Genomic DNA, 24,643 nt, shown 5'->3' with positions numbered 1-24,643 from the left:
CTTGCTGGCTAATTTGTCCTTTTTAACTAGCTTGCTGTTGCTAGCTAATTTGTCCTGGGATAGAAACAGTGAGTTGTTATTTTACCTGAAATGCACAAGGTACTCTACTCCGCCAATTAATCCACACATAAAACAGCCAACCGAATCGTTTCTAGTCATCTCTCCTCCTTCCAGGCTTTTTCATCGTTGAACTTATATGGTGATTGGCATCTAAACTTTCATAGTATTACCACAACTACTGGCAAAACAGTTCATCTTTCAATCACCCACGTGGGTATAACCAATGAGGAGATGGCACGCGGGTACCTGCTTCTATAAACTATTGAGGCACATGTGCAGTGCCCTCTTCCATCACATGTGCAGCTGATTCTCAAGATCTTGCACACTAATGAGATGCTATTGAGCCCACACTACTACACTGTCTGAGACAAGGAAAAACATGCTTTATGGTACGTTTTGATTACAATACTGGGTGGGGTAAATATATTTTATATAACATACATTATTTATTTATTTGATTTATTATTATTTCTTTTTTTAACCCTTTTTTATCCCCAATTTCGTGGTATCCAATTGTTGTAGTAGCTACTATCTTGTCTCATCGCTACAACTCCCGTACGGGCTCGGGAGAGACGAAGGTTGAAAGTCATGCGTCCTCCGATACACAACCAACCAAGCCGCTGCTTCTTTAACACAGCGCACATCCAACCCGGAAGCCAGCCGCACCAATGCGCCCGGAGGAAACACCGTGCACCTGGCCACCTTGGCTAGCGTACACTGCGCCCAGCCCGCCACAGGAGTCGCTGGTACGCGATGAGACAAGGACACCCCTACCGACCAAGCCCTCCGGGCGACGCTAGGCCAATTGTGCGTCGCCCCACGGACCTCCCGGTCGCGGCCGGTAACGACAGAGCCTGGGCGCGAACCCAGGACTCTGATGGCACAGCTGGCGCTGCAGTACATCGCCCTTAACCACTGCGCCACCCGGGAGGCCCATTTATCTGCAATTCTACACATTTTGTCGTGGGGTGAAGATTTAAAACAAATCCATTTTAAAGCAAATTTCCATGCAATTCTATAGATTACACCACATCTAATGTGTATGCATGTGATATTTGAGTGATTCAAACATTAAAACTAAATGTATAGGCTAAAAACAACTAGCTAAAAAATGATAGCTGAAATGGACGAGTTGATCCGGACACTTCTGACAAGTTATAAATAGCTCTAAGGTTTGCAATCCTTTTTTTTGTACTCAATTACAAAAAATGGCACCTTGTGCATTCTACTATTACAACTTTCAAGAGTTAGCTGAAAGCTGGACTGAGTTTGGGAACCACTGTCCTAGATTAGTACAGTAGCCAGGTGGAATGGGAGGATGAGCAGCTTGTTCTTGTTATTTCTCTTCAAGTGCAGATCTGCTTTCATGGGCACAGCTCTGCTTCTCTACAGGCTTAAGGTCCAGTTGATGGGTGAAGTTTGAGCAATCTCCCCTCCAATACACCTCTATTAGATTCTATACAGTCTGTTTGGCCTTCAATTTCACATCTGGCCTCAGTTCCATGTTTCAGAAAACTAACAATTCATAAGTCTAGTTCCTCAAGCTCTGAAGCTTTCTCTTTCAGAATAATGAATGAGGCTATAGCTACTTCCTCTAGGTCTCTTTCAGAATAACACCTATTCATACAGCCTAGCCCTCGCTGTTCCACATTCAGTTCTGAATGTGCTTTCTTTGTAGCCTGGTCTTTGAAAATATTACCACTTCACAGCAGATAGGTACATGTACAACAGTTGTGCGAGAGAGAGAGACTGTTGAATTATTCAATTTCCAATTATTCAATCAGAAACAAGGTGCTTCTAAAGGACAATGTTGCTGCTTTTGTAGTGTGGTAATATAGGAGGTACACTCATCTAGGGGTGGAACATCAGAACACAATAGAGCAAGAGAAAGACGTGAAAAGCAAAGTCGTTACCTTGACTTTGTCTCGTCTTACGCAGCAGAACGGGCAGTTCTCATCAAATGACCAGTCTGTACCGCCTTCGGGCTCACTGCCTGTGGATCCACGAGAAGAGACATTTTAGAAAGAACAGGGCAGGGTATAGTACGACAAAATACATCTAAGATGGTGGTGAAGAACACGGTAACAAAATAAACCCTTTAGAAATCTTGGCTACACTGACATAGTCCCCTAGACTTAAGGATCACAGATGTCAGAGTCAACCACTTATTGTAGAAATCAAAACATGAGTAGATATTGACAATTGATTGGTAATTATTTTTTTTAAGTATTTTCCAGTGAATGTGGTTTCTAAGGTTATAGTATGCACTACATTCACAACTGATTGTTTTTTTTTTTACTTACATGAATACCTAAAATGAGATTAGAGCAGTGTTTCCCTAAGTCGGTCCTCGAGTGCCCTAGCACTACACAGAGGAGTCACATAATCAACTAATCATCGAGCTTTGATCATTTGAAATCAGCGGTGCAGTGTTAGGGCAAAAAACTAAACATGTACCCCTTGGGGATTCATTTAAGAGTCATGGGGAGGGGGAATTTAGAAAAAATAAACATGTACCGCTTGGGGATTCATTTAAGAATCATGGGGAGGGGGAATTTAGGAAAAATAAACATGAACAGACACAAGGATCATCTCAGACCATCAACACAAAGAAAATTACCAAATGGTGTCAGTGAGCGCGAATTGGTGCCTGGTTTGTCAGTTGCCGTGGAAATCCATTTGCTTTGAGTCCTACTAACCTTCAGCAAAGAGCATAATAATATACCTAGTCAGAGGCGTTGGGCATGTTCATATTGATTCACTGTTGAACTAGGTCTACAGGGCCTATTAAACAATCTAAATGAAGAATGTCTGATGGAATAGGCTTTCATGGCCAGTTCATCGTTAACCACTCTAAGTTCATATTGTATTCTGTTCTATAAGCAATGTGTTACACTAACTTAAAATCCAGTATATTTTTTTCTGTGTCTTTTTTTAATAAATTAATTCCCGTCTTCATCAAGTATAGAAATTAATGGCCTCCCGGGTGGCACTGTACTGCACCGCCAGCTGTGCCACCAGAGACTCTGGGTTCGCGCCCAGGCTCTGTCGTAACCCGGCCGCGACCGGGAGGTCCATGGGGCGACGCACAATTGGCCTAGCATTGTCCGGGTTAGGGAGGGTTTGGCCGGTAGGGATATCCTTGTCTCATCGCGCACCAGCGACTCCCGTGGCGGGCCAGGCGCAGTGCACGCTAACCAAGGTTGCCAGGTGTTTCCTCCAACACATTGGTGCAGCCGGTTACCGGGTTGGATGCACGCTGTGTTAAGAAGCAGTGCGGCTTGGTTGGGTTGTGTATCGGAGGACGCATAACTTTCAACCTTCGTCTCTCCCGAGCCCGTACGGGAGTTGTAGCGATGAGACAAGATAGTAGCTACTAACAATTGGATACCATGAAATTGGGGAGAAAAAGGGGTAAAATTCAACAACAAAAAATATAGAAATTAAGAATAGGTCCTAGTATTTAATTCAAATTGGTAACATGTTTGAATAATATGGTTTGTTGAGCATTCTTGCAGTACTAGGAGGTTTTTGACTCTGTGTTTACACAAGCAGCCCAATTGTAATATTTTTCCCAAAAGAGCTGATCTGCCTGGTCAGAAGACCAATTAGTGGAATGAAAATCTGAATTGGTCTGCCGGTGTGATTATGACAAATTGAATGGAGCCCTGAGGGTTCTAGCTTTAGGTTTAGCTGAACTCACATGTTTATATTGTAACCCCACTGACTTCCATCATTTTCTTGGTATGATCCTATAATCCTATTGTACTTTTCCTTAAAACCAAAACAAATGGTATTGTAGTCCCGTTTAGTTGTTTACAGCTCTCAAAAAGAAGTTGTCAAAACCCCAAATAAAGCCTAAAAGAACCGTACAGGCTTTTACATCGGCTCCAAACTCCGACTTCCCTGCACCTCTTGATATGTTTGATTTTGTTAACAAAATCAACGCAGGCTTCAGTTCAGGAGTCTTGGATCAATGATTTGTGGTTATGAATGGGAGGGACATCATTTAGGTTTTAATTAGCGGAAGTGATGTTGGTTTGTGTGTCAGTGCAACATACGGACTCACCTTTAAATAACGTTAGGTCCTCCACCAACCTCGACCCAAACAACCCTTCTAGAATGCTCTCAAAACCTGTGGAAACAGAACAACGCATTCCATGAATATACAGAACATTCCAGAAGTGTTGTGGAATTTGTATCCATTGGAGGCCCAAAAACATGTAGCCTACAGTTTCTCTGAAGATGTAAGCCTATGCATCCCGTTGCATTCACTGGAAATGTACGTACATAGGCCCTAGTCTTCTGCCAAATGGCACAATTGACCCTTTGCTAAGCCCCGCCCCCCTTGGTTACTGTTGCAACCGCAGACAATATTCTCCTGGGAAGCCCAATTCCCCATTCAACCACTGGCGAATTCCCTTCACAATGATCCCAAACTGTGTTTCTAATACGCAATGAAATTAAAACAGACTACCTACCACTTGCTAATCAGGATACTCTTGGGCATGTTGTGGTGGACTGTCATTACAATTGCTTCACAGGAAGCTGGTGTAGCTAGCCTCTGACTGGCTCCAAATTCCCTGTCAGCATGCTGTCAAAGCTATATAACCACGTGTTGGTGCTAACTAGTGCTCTCAAATCGTATCCTGATGTCGACAGCAGATGGGAGTCAGTCATACTCATAAAATTGTTAACTTAGTTAATTTGAGAAAACATTTTATTTTAAGTGGCTAGCTAGCATTAGCAATGCTTCGAGGTCAACGAGACAGCGCTAGCTAACCAGCTGAGCTAACAAAATGTAACAAAAGTATTATTTCGGATTTGAAGGGTCATTAAAAAAAAAAAAAGTAGCTTTTCTCCAAAATGGCAATTCCTGGGAACCGTTGACATTCTCAGTGATCAAACACCAATCCTTTCTATATAGGCCTAGCTAACCTAATTCTCCACAACGCCACGGACTTCCAATTTTATCTTGAAGCCCACCTCAAATTTAAAAAAAATAAAAAATACAAAAACATTAGCGGAATGCACATACACTACTGTTCAAACGTTTGGGGTCACTTAGAAATGTCCTTGTTTTTGAAAGAAAAGCTATGTTTTTGGTCCATTAAAATAACATCAAATTGATCAGAAATACAGTGTAGACATTGTTAATGTTGTAAATTACTATTGTAGCTGGAAACGGCAGGTTTGTATGTGTGTAATATTGGGAAACGATTGTCATAACTGACATTTTTGGTGAACATTTTTTTTGAGCTGGCAATGAATCTTCCAAAAATTTGCTACGACATACTTAGCCTAATGAATACAACACAGCTTTGGTCTCAAAAAGTACTAGTTTTGAAAGCTTGGAATTTTAGAAAATTAAGCTTTTCCTTCTGATCGTTCCGTTCCCTTAGCCTACCCTCTTCGTGTAAAAATTAAAAACATGTACTGGGATAACAACATTTTTTACCCCCTAAAATTAATATATTAACAATTATGACAACAACAAAAATATTGCTCAAGGTTCTTATCCATAATTGTCGGTTACACAATTATTGTGCCAGCCCTGACAGACACACAATTAGCAGGCTAGGCTATATACTGAACACAAGACCCTCTTCTCAACTGCCAAAGCCACAGCCGGAGGTCATTCACTCGTCTCACTGGGCTGAGCACCATTCACTACAAAACATAATATGATAAGTATCCAAGCAGCCATGAACAGGTCAATGCATTACATCCTAAACTGCATGGTTAATCCCATTGATCCGGTAAAGAGGTCAAAGGCAACATCCCTCCACTTGACAGTAGTTTGTCCTCAACCACACAACCTCACCATAGTTTCAAAACCCTTAAACGCAGGATACCGTTGTTGTTTTGGTACAATGGCAAAATCAAGGACAGAGTAGTTACATTGACATAGCCTATGTTGTAAGTAGTACAGTTTTAGTAGTCCACTCTACTAAAATCAAAATGTTGTAATTTGCTTATTTACATAGGAAGTGTTACTTGGGCTAAACACTTTGCACAAGTTACTTTCCCGGTAAATACTGTCAGGACACAAACTAACATGTTGTTACTCCCTTTTAAAAAACTCCTACTTAAAGTATCTACGAGCAGAACAAACCGACGATCCAAGTCACCAACCCAATTCTGTTCTTCAACCAGTAATCAGCGTCATTAGTTTACCCCCCCCCCCCCCCCCCCCCCATTCCAACCCCTTCCTCTTCCAGAACATAATGTGAAAACTAGTAGCCTAAATAAAAAGTGGTCAAATCTAGCCAATCAATCCAGCTAGAGCAGGGTTATTTGGTTTCTGGGTTAGTGAACAGGACTTAGCCTAGCCATCACTTAAAACCCTGCCTCTCTCCCATTGCCCCAATCACAACCCCCTCCTTCAGAACAAAACGTAAGGAAAAATATTTCAGAAAGAAGTGGTCAAATACAGCTATAGCCCCTAGCTGAAGGCAGTACTGTAAAGGAGTTAAGTAGTACTTTAAAGTATTTTTTACTTAAGTAGTTTTTTGGGGTATCTGTAGTTTATAATTGATAACTTTTACTTTACTCCATTCCGAAAGAAAATAAATGTACTTTTTACTCCATACATTTTCCCTGACGCCCAAAAGTACTCGTTACATTTGGAATGCTTAGCAGGACATGGTCCGATTCACACACTTGGTCCGATTCACACACTTATCAAGAGAAAAATCCCTGGTCAATGTGGCGGCTCACTAAACACAAATGCATTGTTTGTAAATGATGTCTGATTGTTAAAGTGTGTCTCTGGCTTTCCGTAAATATAAAACACCAGAAAATGGCGCCAACTGGTTTGCTTAATATAAGGAATTTGAAATTATTTGTACTTTTACTTAATAAGTATATTTTAGCAATTAAAATTCACTTTTGATACTTAATATATTTCAAACCAAATACTTTTACTCAAGTAGTATTTTACTGTGTGACATTCACTTTTACTTGAGTCATTTTCTATTAAAAAGGTATCTTTACTTATACTCAAGTATGACAATTGGGTACTTTTCCCACCATTGGCTAAAAGGAGGGCAGAATGAGCCGTTTCTGGGTTAACATGACTTAATCTGCAGCAGCTAGTTAACCCAACCCAACAATCCAACCCAACAATCCAACCCCACAATCCAACCCCACAATCCAACCCCACAATCCAACCATCCAACCATCCAACCCAACCATCCAACCCAACCATCCAACCCAACCATCCAACCCAACCATCCAACCCAACCATCCAACCCCATTTTGGGAACATTTCAGAGGCAGAGAGAGGGAGGGAGAGAAAATAGGTCATCCACTTTGGTTTGACAGGTGAGGTATTAAATCAATCCGCTGTTCAGGAATTCATTTTAGGGCATTTAAACATGAGACAGTGATGCATTTTTAAAAAGGTGCCACAAATAGGATTTGTAAAAATGTTTGCATTTTAATTTCAGAAAATGTCCATAATATTTGCCGCTAATAGTGGAATGACAGTGTTTCACAATATTATTTGCCCATCAGCGATGTGATTGGCTGAGGAATTTGCCTATTGACTTCTCTTCCGGCAGGGGGCAACATCTGTTGTCAAACTGGGAAAGCTGTTAATTTCCTAGTTGCTAAAATTCTACACTGTCCACTCAATTTTAGTTTATGTGAGAAAACAAGCAATGAATAGTGCAGGAAATCAGTGTACCATCCAAATTGCTGCAAAATATATTTTGACTTAAAAAAAAAAAAACATTTTTACCGCAGTTTGAAGGTCGTGGAAAAAGTTACTTTCAGTTTTGGTCCACCAGCTTCAAACAGGGGTTTGGGTTCACCAGTGCCTATTCTCACAAAGTGAAATTGAGTGAACAGTGTAGAATTTTAGCAACTAGGAAATTAGCAGTTTCTACTAGATAACACAGCCACAAAAGTCAGACCAGCTTTCCCAGTTTTACAACAAACGCTGTTCCGGTGGTGGGTGGGGGGGATCAATAGGTGAATGTCACAGCCAATCACCACACTAGCGTGTTCCACAACATATGGCAATTTTCTGAAATTACAATGCAAAAATCCCCCCCACCCCCATATAATCAAACATACAGCCTGGCCCGTGAGGTGGTCCAACCCAGTGGTTTAAGTAAAAAATATATATAAACTTCAACATATTTTTTAATTACTAAGACCAAATGGAAACTGTATAAATGATAATGGACCTACATTCATACAGTTTCTATACTGTGTCCTAATAAATCACCCAAATGAAAGCTAGCCTGTTGCGACTCTAGGGGCAGCATTTTCATTTTTGGAAAAAACGTTCCCGTTTTAAACGGGATATTTTGTCAGGAAAAGACGCTAGAATATTCATATAATTGACAGCTTTTGATAGAAAACACTAACGTTTCCAAAACTGTAAAGATTCTCGGTGAGTATAACAGAACTGATGTTGCAAGCGAAAGCCTGAGAAAAATACAATCCGGAAGTGCCCCAGGTTTTGAAAGCGCTGCGTTCCAATGACTCCCTATTTGGCTGTGAATGTACCATCAACGAGCTTACGCTTTCTACGTATTCCCCAAGGTGTCTACAGCATTGTGACGTAGTTTTACGCATTTCTGTTGAAGAATAGCCGTAGGCGAGCACATTGCGTAAGTGGTCACCTGATGGCTCCCAGAGTGACTCTCGCGTAAAGTACAGAGGTAGCCATTACTCCAATCGGTCCTAGAGAAAAACAAATTGTCCCAACGGATATATTATCGAATAGATATTAGAAAAAACACCTTGAGGATGGATTCTAAACAACATTTGCCATGTTTCTGTCGATATTATGGAGCCAATTTAGAATATTTTTCAGCGTTGTGGTGACCGCAATTTCCAGGCGATTTCTCAGCCAAATGTGAAGAACAAACGGAGCTGTTTCGCCTACAAAAATAATATTTTGGGAAAAAATTAACTTTGGCTATCTACCTGGGAGTCTCGTGAGTGAAAACATCCGAAGTTCATCAAAGGTAAACGATTTAATTTGATTGCTTTTCTGATTTCCGTGACAAGGTTGCCTGCTGCTAGCAAGGCATAATGCTATGCTAGGCTATTATAAACTTACACAAATGCTTGTCTAGCATTGGCTGTAAAGCATATTTTGAAAATCTGAGATGACAGGGTGATTAACAAAAGGCTAAGCTGTGTCTCAATATATTTAATTTGTGATTTTCATGAATAGGAATATTTTCTAGGGATATTTATGTCCGCTGTGTTATGCTAATTAGTTTCAGGCGATGATTACGATCCCGCATGCGGGTTTGGGAGTCACTAGAGGCTCTAGACAGTCAGGGAGCATCGAACATATATTTTAAAAAATGACAGCAAGCAAATAACACATTTTCTGTGCGGCCCTCGGGACCTCGTGCGGCTCCTCGGGACCTCGTGCGGCTCCCAGGGCAAAAATTAGTGACTCTCCTCCTCTACACAAAAATAGGTTAACTCATCGAGCATTCAGTATTGGGTTGTGGGTGTGGTGCTGCTGAATGCAACAAAAACACATGGAGAAAAAAAAAATAGCCTACTATCTCACCATCAAAACACACCACTAGCAGTGAGCTATCAAAAAGCATGCTAGCCAATATAGGAAGGAAGCAGTAAACCAGTGACATGTGAGTTGGGACTTTGACCACCTGAAACCTCTAGGCCTAACCCATTCAATGATTGAAGAAATGAATGAGGCTGCTGTGGATAAGCAGATATATAGGCCGACAGTATTTAGAGAAGAATAGGCCTACAGAGTAGAGACATGCTTCTGGCGCTAGCCTATAGCCATGGCAGTAACAAGGTGCAAGGTAAAGAAGTGGAACAAAGACTTAATGATTCAATAACCATTAGGCTCGGCTACACTACTAAACTAATGAGAGAGAAAATCTATTAAGGCCAATCGTGAAAAGTCAGAGTATAAGAGTATAACAAAGAAAGTTGCCCTACCATTACATTTTTTTCCAATTAAAAAAAAAAACCTCTGGAACCTTCCATTTTCATTGGCTTTGTGCCCAGTCTCCAGTGTTGTGTTTCGTAACGGACCACACACACACACAAAATGGTGATCTGCCATTCATTCGGCGCAATGTGTTTTGGGGACCACCCCGCTGGGGGATGTCAGACTGCTGTCACAGACTCACTCTAGTATCGTGAATATTACAGCACATTTACACCCAAAAACTATTTTGCTCTGTTTCATCAGTCCATTGTTGATATAGTCACAACATGATTTGCATGTCAGTGTTCAAGTTTTCAAGATATAGAACTTTCAAAAACACAGCCGATATGATGTAAAATACATCACATCATACCGCCTGTATCTTGAAAGTCATACAGCTTGAAAACAGGATTGTTGACGTGCAAAACATGTTGGGACTATCAACAATGGACTGATGAAACAAAGAGCAAAATAGTTTTTGGGTGGAGTTTTCCTTTAAGAGCATCTAAACGGAGACCACCTCTCCTTCATCCCAAAAGGCGGTTATGTGTAAAAGATCACGTAGTCTAAATGTTATATGAGCTCCTCATATAAGCTATACTGTAGGACTGCATGAAAACAGGTAAGCTTCTTTCTACTATGAGGAACCAGCTGCAGCACAACTGTCTGTTACCATGCAGCTACACTGAGTTCACCACTCAATCTCCATTCTCCTACCTATATCTCTAACCAATCAGGGCTGAGGATGAAGAAGAGATTTGGAGCAACACCCTCTGCCCTCCCAGAAGCACTTAACTCCTGAAATCCCATTTTAGTAAAGCTCTGGGTAGTAATTCCCCTTAGGTACAGCTCTAGGATCAGTTTAACATCCCCAAATCTTAATCTTAACTATTTAAGGGAAACCTAGAATCTGACCTTGGATGAGTGTCATGGGAGCAACTTGATCCTAATCTAAAAGACTGGACCACTACTGTAAGCTAACTACTAATACAGAAAGTATAATAATGGTTAAGTGATCTTAAAAATGGACAAGATATACAGGCTGTCACGGTATAGGATGCTATCAACTACTTTGGGCATGAAGCCTAATGAAAGACATACAGTGTTGATAAGACTAGGGTTCTGAACATTATGCCTACAGTTACATATTCATCAGATAAGTAGTGAAGGAAGAGGTTGAGAGAAGAGGTCGACCGATTAAATCGGAATGGCCGATTAATTAGGGACGATTTAAGTTTTCATAACAATTAGGAAATCGGTATTTCTGGACACCGATTTTGCAGTTTTTATTTGATTTTTTACATCTTTATTTAACCAGGCAAGTCAGTTAAGAACACATTCTTATTTTCAATGACGGCCTAGGAACGGTGGGTTAACTGCCTTGTTCAGGGGCAGAACGACAGATTTTCACTTTGTCAGCACAGGGGATCCAATCTTGCAACCTTACAGTTAACTAGTCCAACGCAATAACGACCTGCCTCTTGTTGCACTCCACTAGGAGACTGCCTGTTACGCGAATGCAGTAAGCCAGGGTAAGTTGCTAGCTAGCATTAAACTTATCTTATAAAAAACAATCAATCATAATCACTAGTTAACTACACATGGTTGATGATATTATTAGATATTCTCTAGTGTGTCCTGCGTTGTATATAATCTGACTGAGCATACAAGTATCTAAGTATCTGACTGAGCAGTGGTAGGCAGAAGCAGGCGCGTAAACATTCATTCAAACAGGACTTTCGTGCGTTTTGCCAGCAGCTCTTCGTTGTGCGTCGAGCATTGCGCTGTTTATGACTTCAAGCCTATCAACTCCCGAGATGAGGCTGGTGTAACCGAAGTGAAATGGCTGGCTAGTTAGCGCGCTCTAATAACTTTTCAAACGTTACTCGCTCTGAGCCTGTGGTTGTTTCCCTTGCTCTGCATGGGTAATGCTGCTTCGGGTGGCTGTCGTTGTTGTGTTTCTGGTTCGAGCCCAGGGAGGAGCGAGGAGAGGGACGGAAGCTATACTGTTACACTGACAAAACTAAAGTGCCTATAAGAACAAGTGCACCAGTCCCTCTTGCAGCAAAGCACCCCCACAACATGATGCTGCCACCCCTGTGCTTCATGGATGGGATGGTGTTCTTCAGCTTGCAAGCCTCCCGCTTTTCCTCCAAAACATAACGATGGTCATTATGGCCAAACAGTTCTATTTTTGTTTCATCAGACCAGAGGACATTTCTTAAAAAGGAACGATATTTGTCCCCATGTGCAGTAGCAAACCGTAGTCTGGCTTTTTTATGGTGGTTTTGGAGCAGTGGCTTCTTCCTTACTGAGCGACCTTTCAGGTTGTCGATATAGGACTTGTTTTACTGTGGATATAGATGCTTGAGGAAACCGGTATAAAAGTATCTTCACAAGGTCCTTTGCTGTTGTTCTGGGATTGATGTGCACTTTTCTCACCCAAGTACGTTAATCTCTAGGAGACAGAACGCGTCTCCTTTCTGAGCGGTATGACGGCTATGTGGTCCCATGGTGTTTATACTTGCGTACTATTGTTTGTACCGATGAACGTGGTACCTTCAGGCATTTGGAAATTGCTCCCAAGGATAAACCAGACTTGTGGAGGTCTACAATTATTTTGCTGAGGTCTTGGCTGATTTCTTTTGATTTTCCAATGTCAAGCAAAGAGACACTGAGTTTGAAGGTAGGCCTTGAAATAAATCCACAGGAACACCTCAAATTGACTCAAATGATGTCAATTAGCCTATCAGAAGCTTCTAAAGCCATGACATCATTTTCTGGAATTTTCCAAGCTGTGTAAAAGGCACAGTCCACTTAGTGTATGTAAACTTCTGACCCACTGGAATTGTGATACAGTGAATTATAAGTGAAACAATCTGTCTGTAAACAATTGTTGGAAAAATTACTTGTCATGCACATAGTAGATGTCCTAACCGACTTGTCAAAACTATAGTTTGCCAACAAGAAATATGTGGAGTGATTGAAAAACAAGTTAATGACTAAGTGTATGTAAACTTCCGACTTCAACTGTATGTATGTATGCATGCATGCAAGCATGTATTTACAGTGGGGAGAACAAGTATTTGATAACCTGCAAAATGGGCAGTGTTTCCTACTTACAAAGCATGTAGAGGTCTGTAATTTTTATCATAGTTACACTTCAACTGTGAGAGACGGAATCTAAAACAAAAATCCAGAAAATCACTTTGTAGGTTTTGTAAGTAATTTATTAGCATTTTATTGCATGACATAAGCATTTGATCACCTACCAACCAGTAAGAATTCCGGCTCTCACAGACCTGTTAGTTTTTCTTTAAGAAGCTGTTCTCCACTCGTTATCTGTATAAAATACACCTGTCCACACACTCAAACAGACTCCAACCTCTCCACAATGGCCAAGACTAGAGAGCTGTGTAAGGACATCAGGGATAAAATTGTACACCTGCACAAGGCTGGGATGGGCGACAGGACAATAGGCAAGCAGCTTGGTGAGAAGGCAACAACTGTTGGCGCAATTATTAGAAAATGGAAGAAGTTCAAGATGACGGTCAATCACCCTCGGTCTGGGGCTCCATGCAAGATCTCACCTCGTGGGGCATCAATGATCATGAGGAAGGTGAGGGATCAGCCCAGAACTACACGGCAGGACCTGGTCAATGACCTGAAGAGAGCTGGGACCACAGTCTCAAAGAAAACCATTATTAACACACTACGCCGTCATGGATTAAAATTCTGCAGCGCACGCAAGGTCCCCCTGCTCAAGCCAGCGCATGTCCAGGCCCATCTGAAGTTTGCCAATGACCATGTGGATGATCCCGAGGAGGAATGGGAGAAGGTCATGTGGTCTGATGAGACAAATAGAGATTTTTGGTCTAAACTCCACTCGCCGTGTTTGGAGGAAGAAGAAGGATGAGTACTACCCCAAGAACCCCATCCCAACCGTGAAGCATGGAGGTGGAAACATCATTCTTTGGGGATGCTTTTCTGCAAAGGGGACAGGACGACTGCACCATATTGAGAGGAGGATGGATGGGGCCATGTATCGCGAGATCTTGGCTATCAATCTCCTTCCCTCAGTAAGAGCATTGAAGATGGGTCGTGGCTGGGTCTTCCAGAATGACAACGACCCAAAACACACAGCCAGGGCAACTAAAGAGTGGCTCCGTAAGAAGCATCTCAAGGTCCTGGAGTGGCCAAGCCAGTCTCCGGACCTGAACCCAATAGAACATCTTTGGAGGGAGCTGAAAGTCTGTATTGCACAGCGACAGCCCCGAAACCTGAAGGATCTGGAGATGGTCTGTATGGAGGAGTGGGCCAAAATCCCTGCTGCAGTGTGTGCAAACCTGGTCAAGAACTACAGGAAACGCATGATCTCTGTAATTGCAAACAAAGGTTTCTGTACCAAAAAGGAAGTTCTGCTTTTCTGATGTATCAAATACTTGTCATACAATAAAATGAAAATTAGTTACTTAATCATACAATGTGATTATCTGGATTTTTGTTTTAGATTCCGTGTCTCACAGTTGAAGTGTACCTATGATAAAAATGACAGACCTCTACATACTTTGTAAGTAGGAAAACCTGCAAAATCGGCAGTGTATCATATACTTGTTCTCCCCACTGTATGCATGTATGTATGTAGATAAGGACGTTTGAGAGTTTCTTGCTGAGTTGACAGGAAAATCAAATCCGACTGATGATAGTGGACCGTTATATTCCTGTGAGTGTGCGTGCATGGGTCAGCTCTGACGTTTATGATGGGGGAAGAGTGAAAAGAGATGACGGACTCATCAAAAGAAAACAGCCTACATATCTGACACAGCAGCTATAGCAGGACTAGAGTCACTTCTATTTTAAGTCAATTGATTCAGTAGCCTATGTGAATCAAAATCCTATTCATTAAAGAAAAATAAGGGACTTTGAGGGCACGCTCCAAGCCTTCTTCAAAATTCTGGCAATTTCTAAGCAGTGATATTAAGGCTCTAAGACCTTCTTACACCACAGTTTGAGCTGGGAAAAAATGTAACAACGTCATGCACAGAGGCACGTCTCTCTCTCTCTCCAAATGTTAATAGTATGCAAACATTTCATCATCAAGGTACTTCCTCTCCTCTCGGTTAGGGGCAGTGTACCATGCTCCCTCTCTCCCAATCACTGTTCTCTACTCCAGACAGTATAGGGCTATGTCTGACATTTAGTCTCCTCTAAGCAGCCTTCACAGGGAGCATCACAGAGGTGATCTCCCCTAATCGGGGAGCGTCTCTCCTTCAGCGTAGATCCGCAGAAAGGAATCAGCATAACTAAAACACAAGTTAGGGTCTGGGGCCGGTCATCACAACAATAAATCTGTTTAAAAGGTATTTTAAGGCTTAAACAGAAGTACATGTTTATAATATGATGTAAGCGTCATCATATGATCACATGTAGCAGTGAGGCTGATCTTGCACACACACACACACACACACACACACAGCACCAGTGGTGGTCAGTGACACTTCCCTTCATGAGCATTGTCTTATTTCTATTACAGCATGTTGAATGACTGTCATTCATATGCCATTCACCCAGTTCAATGTAACATACGATACTCAAACTTTCATGAGGTTGCTACGACCTAGCCTATGAATGAAAAAGTTTACAGCGTAGGTGCACACAGGTCGAAAGACAAATGATGAGGTGACAGACATTGACATTCAATACCGCCTTGCACACTCTTGCCTACATCTAGCTGATATAGGGTGTAATCATTAGTCCAACAGTTGCAAACAAGAGTTTATATAGAACAAATTCAGGTATGTTTATCCTCATTTTGCTCCGTTTGCTTCCATTTAAGAAGAGTAAACAGAAGCGGCGGAATGAATACACCCCTGATCACGTAAACACAGTTCACATTCATAACAGCCACATTGTATTCCTTCTCTTCCCTTCGATTGTGGACTTCAAGGCACAACACATCAGCTGTATGTGACCGGCTGAAAAAACCTTTCCAAGCCAAACCATATCACTGCTACACACAGCCTACATCGTTGTCACCATATCAGCTAAAGTAACATCATAGTCAACATAGCTAATAGAACTAACGCATTATTATAAACTGGGTGGTTTGAGCCCTGAATTCTGATTGGCTGAAAGTCATGGTATATCAGACGGTATACCACAGGTATGACAAAACATTTAGTTTTACTGTTCTAATTACGTTGGTAACCAGTTTATAACATCAATAAAGGCACCTTTGGGGTTTGTGGTATATGGCGAATATACCACGGCCAAGGTCTGTATCCAGACACTCGGCGTGGCGTCGCGCATAACATCAGCCGTTGTATATTGGACATATATCTCACCTCCTCGGGCCTTATTGCTTAAGTAAACCCGCTACAATCGTGCAGTTATGTTAGTGTACAGTCAGTAAGAAGTTAGACCAACGGGCCTGGTGGCAATAAATTAGTAATAACAAAAGCTTCCCTTGACTTGGAAGAGTTCCAGTGCCGTGTTGGAAAGTCATGGCCAGCAAGCTAACATAGGAATCTGTGTTAGAGCAGGGTGTTTAAATAGGCTAAACTAGCTATCTGCATTTTCTAGCTAAGTAAATGAAACTGAAAGAAATACAAATTCTCTTTATCTTGCTTCTTCATTTTGGAAGAAATGAATTTGTTCAAAATTATTGTTTCTCTCTCTCTTTGAGTCAACTACTCACCATGTTGTGTGCACTGCAGTGCTAGCTAGTTAGCTAGCTGTAGTTTATGCTTTCAGTACTAGATTAATTACCTGATCCTTTAATTGGGTGGACAACATGTCAGTCCATGCGGCAAGAGGCTGGAGGACGTCCTCTGGAAGTTGTCATAATTACTGTGCAAGTCTATGGAAGGGGGTGAGAAACATGAGCCTTCTATGTTTTAAAGTCAATGTACCCCAGAGGAGGACGGATGCTAGCTGTCCTCCGACAACACCATGGTGCTACCCTACAACAGAGTGTTGTTGAGGCTACTGTAGAGCTTCTTTGCAAAAGTGTGTTTTAATCAGTTATTTGGTGACGTGATTATATTTAGTATAGTTTTTATCTAAAAAGGATCCCTTTTTTAAATGTTTTACTATTTTAATTAAGAAATTCACTGAGGAGGATGGTCCTCGCCTTCCTCTGAGGAGCCTCCACTGCACAGCACAAAGGAAATGCTAGACCAAGGCTTAAGGCATCAGAATCAGAGCAGACTATAGCCAAGTACACAGGGCTAGCCTATGCTATATTTCTCTGACCCGAAAATAGCCTAATCGTGTAGCTAATACACATGTATTAGCCTAAACATTCATATTTATTAGGGATGTCAGACAACAAAATTGGTTGACAGTATTTTTCTATATACAGACAAACACACCCTATGTGTTTGAATAAAATCCACTACATATGCACTGAGCTTGTCTGATGCTTTAAGCACACTATTTGATAAAAATAATTAAGACTAGGGTTGCAAAGGGTCGGAAACGTTTCTGTAAATTTCCATTTTCCATTTTCCATTCTCCATGGGAAGTTAAGCCCAGGAATATTGCTTAAATTCATCAAAAAAGTTAGCTTATAACAGTGAACTTTTTTGTGGGATACACGTAAGGCAATTCTAGATCTTGTGGCATATTTGTTAAACTTTTCCCAATTCAATGGAATTGCAACCCTCTGCATGCAGAGTGCATTCTTCCATCACATGTACAGCTGATTCTCAAGATCTTGCTCACTAATGAGATGCTATTGAGCCCACACTACTACACTGTCTGAGCCAAGGACTACCTGCTTTATGGTAAGTTTTGATTACAATACTGGGTGGGGTGAATATATGACATTCATGATTTTTTGTTAACTAGTAAATAGCAGCCTAAGTGTGTTAAAATAATTTCTAACAATTTCTGCTAGTTAGTTTTTGCTACCATGTGGGTTTCAGCTTGCTTGAGCCTGCTAACTGAGGAGTGTTAATTCACTTGTTTCCATACATGTTTAATTTCAAAAACACTTCTTACAAAGGAGTTGTTCAATCTAACTGCTTAACTATTTATCTGTATATGGAATTGTATTTGTTGCGCTGTCTGTGCTGAAGCTGCAACTTAATTTCAGTCATATAGTTTCTTTCTTGTTCGACTGAAAAGTTCTGTTACCAGAAATCCCAAATGTGTTTACGAAAAACATTCCCCTCAACCCTTGCTCTCTTTGCGGAAAACATAAGCATTGCATGCATATGATCAATATGGCCTATCATAATCACATCAACAAATTGGTTATAACAAACTCCGATCACAGCAATGTTGACAGCAAAATGGATGCAGAGGACATGAAAAATACACTTGAAAACAGGCAAATGTTTACTGGTTGCTCAGGAGGGAAAGGGGAAGATAGATCTGTGGAAGAAATTTGACTTAGTTGTAGAAACTACTAGAGATCAAGAAAAAGGTGGTTTATCAGAGCAAGGATTGTATGAGTATTATGTGGGCCAAACAGTTACTATAAGATTACAATATAATTTTTTCTGACCATTTGGAACAGTAAAGAACTCTCCATAAATAAGTGTACTCTGCTCCAATGAGAATAAAAATGAGATTAAAAACAGTCACATGCATTTGTGAAATCTGGTTTATTTACTGTTGTTTAGGCTAAATATTAAAAGTAATTTTAAAACTAAAATGCTTGATTGCATTTCAAATCATGAATGTCTTGTATGCTGTGTGACAGCATGAATGAATGAATGAAATCAATGTAGAAATATATCTCAATATAGAAATATAGGCCTAAGTTAGGGTATTAAGACTAAACGCTCTTAGTCATACAGCTCGACGGTGGTTACACAAAGTTTCTATACTAAGCCCAATAATGACATTACTTATTCTTATAGTGATGATCATAATTTTAATCAAAATGAGATCAAGAAAAAGAAAGATATAGGAGCGAGAGTTGTGTGCATTTTATGTGACAAACAGGTGCTGTTAGATTACACAAAATCAGTAGGCTATTAAAACAAACAGGCAACAGAAGCAGGATGTCTTATTTCTGCAGAGATAGATAGAGAGATATAGATATATATATATATATATATATATATATATGATTTATAAAGCCAGGCACATTTAACAGTTAGGCTATTGATTATAGACCCAATTAAGTTGGGGTTTCCGCTCTAGTCAATTTTGTTAGAGAATTAGGCTAAGGTAAGGGCTGTTTCTGCTGCCTCCACCACATTGTTCTCCCAATATGCTGCTTAACTTTGCTATTATGCACATAGCAACATAGGGAAAGGCGCAAATTCTACAGCGTACTGAAGACTATTTCAGAACCGCGGACAGCGACAGCGACCAGAATCCAAAGTGGGAGAAAGCGCATGTTATAAAATAATGATTTATTACTGTTGCAGTATTATTTTGTACATAATATAATCATATACAATTTAAGTATCACGTCCTACAGTGGACTGTGCCATCCCCGTGGCCTCTACAACGGATTACACCACTAAGACAGGCGCCAATCAGACAGGTGTCTTGTGCACCAAAGAAAAATAAATGTGTGATTGCTCTAAAATAAATCCCAGTCGACCAAACCATTAACCAGTCGACTAAAATGGGGTCAGCCAAATTCTACAGGACATTCAACATATCTTATAGGGTGCTGTCCTGTAGAGATGGAACAATAGGTGTCAAAATCAATGAGTCGTTACCTATGCACCGTAATGCGTCAGTAACAGTATTGAAAATGGCCAGGGTTACAGCATTCTGGGAGGGGAAACAAATACACGCTCAACTAATCCATCCTAAACCTAATGTGACCTAACAGTCCAATAGTGTAATGCTGCTCTTAAAATAACCTACAGAGACTAAAGCCTATGCACATATGTACGTCTCTATGTAAAACCAATTAAAAGGCCATGTGATAAAGTATGTTGGTGTTTTGGTGCATCTCTCTGTAAAGACTACCTGACCTATGGCATAGCCTACGGTCGTTACAATGAGGCCATGCACCAAATCAAGATTATTAGTCTACCAATTAGAAGACATGGTTTAATCTATGCTAGGAAAAAAATTATTCATTTAATCCCAAACATAGATGTGCTAAATAAAAGGGGTCTTCGACCAACAACGTACATTAGAAAATAGCTTTCACATCAAGGCTTGACCTTTTTCTTTTTTTTTTGGCCACTTGTCCTTTGGACAAGTAGGTCAGATGCTTTGACAAATGCTCAACTCACTTGTGTGTATATACAAAAATGTTTTTTAAAGATACAGTGCCTTGCGAAAGTATTCGGCCCCCTTGAACTTTGCGACCTTTTGCCACATTTCAGGCTTCAAACATAAAGATATAAAACTGTATTTTTTGGGGAAGAATCAACAACAAGTGGGACACAATCATGAAGTGGAACGACATTTATTGGATATTTCAAACTTTTTTAACAAATCAAAAACTGAAAAATTGGGCGTGCAAAATTATTCAGCCCCTTTACTTTCAGTGCAGCAAACTCTCTCCAGAAGTTCAGTGAGGATCTCTGAATGATCCAATGTTGACCTAAATGACTAATGATGATAAATACAATCCACCTGTGTGTAATCAAGTCTCTGTATAAATGCACCTGCACTGTGATAGTCTCAGAGGTCCGTTAAAAGCGCAGAGAGCATCATGAAGAACAAGGAACACACCAGGCAGGTCCGAGATACTGTTGTGAAGAAGTTTAAAGCCGGATTTGGATACAAAAAGATTTCCCAAGCTTTAAACATCCCAAGGAGCACTGTGCAAGCGATAATATTGAAATGGAAGGAGTATCAGACCACTGCAAATCTACCAAGACCTGGCCGTCCCTCTAAACTTTCAGCTCATACAAGGAGAAGACTGATCAGAGATGCAGCCAAGAGGCCCATGATCACTCTGGATGAACTGCAGAGATCTACAGCTGAGGTGGGAGACTCTGTCCATAGGACAACAATCAGTCGTATATTGCACAAATCTGGCCTTTATGGAAGAGTGGCAAGAAGAAAGCCATTTCTTAAAGATATCCATAAAAAGTGTTGTTTAAAGTTTGCCACAAGCCACCTGGGAGACACACCAAACATGTGGAAAAAGGTGCTCTGGTCAGATGAAACCAAAATTGAACTTTTTGGCAACAATGCAAAACGTTATGTTTGGCGTAAAAGCAACACAGCTCATCACCCTGAACACACCATCCCCACTGTCAAACATGGTGGTGGCACCATCATGGTTTGGGCCTGCTTTTCTTCAGCAGGGACAGGGAAGATTGTTAAAATTGATGGGAAGATGGATGGAGCCAAATACAGGACCATTCTGGAAGAAAACCTGATGGAGTCTGCAAAAGACCTGAGACTGGGACGGAGATTTGTCTTCCAACAAGACAATGATCCAAAACATAAAGCAAAATCTACAATGGAATGGTTCAAAAATAAACATATCCAGTGTTAGAATGGCCAAGTCAAAGACCAGACCTGAATCCAATCGAGAATCTGTGGAAAGAACTGAAAACTGCTGTTCACAAATGCTCTCCATCCAACCTCACTGAGCTCGAGCTGTTTTGCAAGGAGGAATGGGAAAACATTTCAGTCTCTCGATGTGCAAAACTGATAGACATACCCCAAGCGACTTACAGCGTTAATCGTTTGATTTGTTAAAAAAGTTTGAAATATCCAATAAATGTCGTTCCACTTCATGATTGTGTCCCACTTGTTGTTGATTCTTCACAAAAAAATACAGTTTTATATATTTATGTTTGAAGCCTGAAATGGGGCAAAAGGTTGCAAAGTTCAAGGGGGCCGAATACTTTCGCAAGGCACTGTATGTATATCATTGTTGGCTGATGCAAGGAACCACTTTACAAAATAAAAGCCTGTCTCAAAATACACCACTGCCCCTTTAAGGCTCTCCTGGAGGATGGTTGGCCACCCTTCCTAGCCTATAAAATATTGCAACATTACAATTACAACCAAATACTTGGTCTTTATAAAGTAATTCCCTCCAGGGCTCAAAATGAGTGTTTTCTGTTGATCTTCCCAGGGACGAAGAGACATTTCTATTTTGTCTATGGTTCAAAACAGACTGGGTCAGTTCTGGGACTGTCCCGCTTACCTTCAAATGTTGATAACGTTGGATTTCTTCATATTATAAGCTCAACAATGCGCAAATGCCTGTTAATTAATGCAAATGTTCCATGATGCAATAAAGTATGAAAAGACGGTTGTCAAAAAGTTCCCTGCATATCCATTAGAAATGAAGGAAAAGATGCATCACCTAGCTTGGGTTACTAATAATGACTATGATTACACCTTTGGCTGCTGGACAATGCAATAATATTGGTTTGAAAACCAATAGAATGAGAAAAATGCTGGTTTCAATAACATTAAGTGTTTCTAAAATAATTCCCTTGTATTTTGGCTAGGCTACTTTGAAACAAGGTAAGACATGCTTCATAAAAATGACAAAATGTCCATGTTTTAAACAATTAAGTTCATGGTTAAATAATTTCAAAATCTTGAGCGCCTCTGCTCAGATTCAAGGTGGGTGATGTGCGGCGGACAACAGGCCTTCTATCTCAAGTCTTGTAACCATTTGACCTAAACAAGCCATGTATGAGTATGTCGACAGAATCAAGCCTTTGGAAATGAATTACCCTTCATTATAATTTGTCAAACATGACTGGCATTTAGCCTATATTTATGTAATTAAGTCTCCTCAAAGTTTGGCTACATTTTCTGGCGCCTCCCTCATGTCCAAACCGATGCTGACATGAGGCTGTATCCAATATGCATACTACCTACACTGAGTCTTTTTAAATTGTATTTATTTTTCTGAAATGTATTTGAATAATATTCCAGTGTTGGCCTTAGATCCAATTCTGATCGGAGTAATTGTTTGATATTCAAAGTCTTGATGAACAATCTGGCCTTAATGTCCACGTACTCTAAATCTCCACTAGGCACAGCCAGAAGAGGACTGGCCAACCCCCAGAGCCTGGTTCCTCTAAGTTTCTTCCTAGGGGTTTTTCCCTAGCCACACGCTTCCACATCTGCATTGCTTGATGTTTAGGCTGGGTTTCCATATAGCACTTTGTGGCATCTGCTGATGTAAAAGGGGCTTTATAAAATAAATGTCATTTGATTTGAAATGTATATTCTTGTCCAACATGTTTTTTGTTGTTGTTTTTTAACCTGTCCCAGACAAGCATTAATGTTGAGCCCTGCAAACACTTTGTCTTATCATCAAGAGAATGACGGCAAGAAGTAATCAACATTTAAAAATGAATCGATTTGGGAGATCGGTCAAAATAATGAAACTCCCCACATTATAAATTGGAAGAGGAAGTGTAAACTCTAACATCGCCTATTAGCTAGAAAACACCAAACACATTTTCACTAAGAACAGAGCAGTTAAACAAAAGGTCAGCCATGTGTTGTCAAAAACAAAAATGTTCAAGTCAAGAAAGCTTACCAGCAGCCAGAGGCACTTGCCAAACTGATAGCTAATTCACATTTGCTTTTTCAAAGCCTCGGTCAGATACTCCAGTGAGTAACTTTTTTTTGCAAAATATATTTTTGCAGATACCTAGAGGACCCCCGGTTGAATCCACCGGTGCTAAATGACACAAAACAGCCCAACAACATACAATGTAGGATACCTGTAAAGAGATGAAAAGTGCATCATTCCCTTTCCTTTGAAATAGAATTGTTCTAATAAGAATGGTTTGGTGGGTAAGCTGGGGGAATTCTGCCTTCCATTAAGAAAATGCTTTAGCAGGGATGTGTGCTGAAGGCTTTGTCTGTTCCAGAAATGGCTTTTTATGTAGGCCTAGTTATAGTGGGAATTCTAAAGAATTCTGCCAATTGCGCTTGGCTACATAACTATGGATGAAGTACTGATATAAGCAGTGTATTAAAGACATAAAGATAAACTGTATAGCCGTTGTGTTGTCAACTATTATCTACTGTCAAATGGAACACATTTTCACTCATGTAAATATGTAGAGCCTGTGCACTGTTTGTCTAAGCACATCCCTGTGTAATAACACAGACCCGGGCCACACCAAGGGCTTCTGTAGAAAATAACCAACGTCATTAGGATGAAGGAGCTACGCTAGTCTACCTCTCAGAACAGGCTCAGAGAAGCACATCCACTAAATGTTTCTAACCGCCAGCCATGACTTTGTTTGGAGACGCCACAACGGTGTTTCCCCTACTATTATTTAGGCAGGGTGGGGTTCTCCACCTAGCCCTGAAGCCCCTAGCCATAATACACTCCTCTTCAAAAGGGAATCCTAAAGAATTAGGACTAGCCATGGCTTCAGCTGAAAGCTACATGTTGGTACTACGAGACTGTTGCTTTGAGGAAACCTTTCGACCCCGTCTGTAACAAGGAGAGACTAAATAAGCACTGCACTATAACCCAGAACCCTCAAAATTAACACAGATAGAGAACTAGGCTACAACCCAATACTGGTGGGATTTTAGAGCTAGGCTACCTGCCTCGACCACTACAGCTCTGGGTTGGGGTGGTGCAGTGAAGAGTGATTTGAACTAGCCTAAGTGAGTGCCACATCTAGCCTAATTCACAGCAATGTGTTACCCCGCTCCCAGCAGTAAAATAAGTCAGTTCAGGTTCCATCTGAAATTGGTATGACCCCC

At 40.7% G+C, this 24,643-nt stretch overlaps 1 protein-coding gene across 2 annotated transcripts in view; it reads right to left on the bottom strand.

Moving 5' to 3' along the window:
- LOC139376908 (ligand-dependent corepressor-like) overlaps positions 1-24,643 on the bottom strand; it is a 65,218-nt gene that overhangs the window by 38,303 nt on the left and 2,272 nt on the right. For both annotated transcript variants that reach the window (XM_071119901.1, XM_071119902.1), the window contains exons 2-3: positions 4,130-4,195; positions 1,974-2,053 (exon numbers count right to left, since the gene is read on the bottom strand). In XM_071119901.1, coding sequence (XP_070976002.1) covers positions 1,974-2,053; positions 4,130-4,195 — 146 coding nt within the window. The remainder of the gene's footprint in view (positions 1-1,973; positions 2,054-4,129; positions 4,196-24,643) is intronic.

Source organism: Oncorhynchus clarkii, chromosome 20 (assembly GCF_045791955.1).
Source record: "Oncorhynchus clarkii lewisi isolate Uvic-CL-2024 chromosome 20, UVic_Ocla_1.0, whole genome shotgun sequence".
In the NCBI taxonomy this organism is placed as follows: domain Eukaryota; kingdom Metazoa; phylum Chordata; class Actinopteri; order Salmoniformes; family Salmonidae; genus Oncorhynchus; species Oncorhynchus clarkii.
The sequence above is the reverse complement of the archived record's forward strand: the minus strand, read 5'-3'. Positions and strand labels throughout refer to the sequence as shown.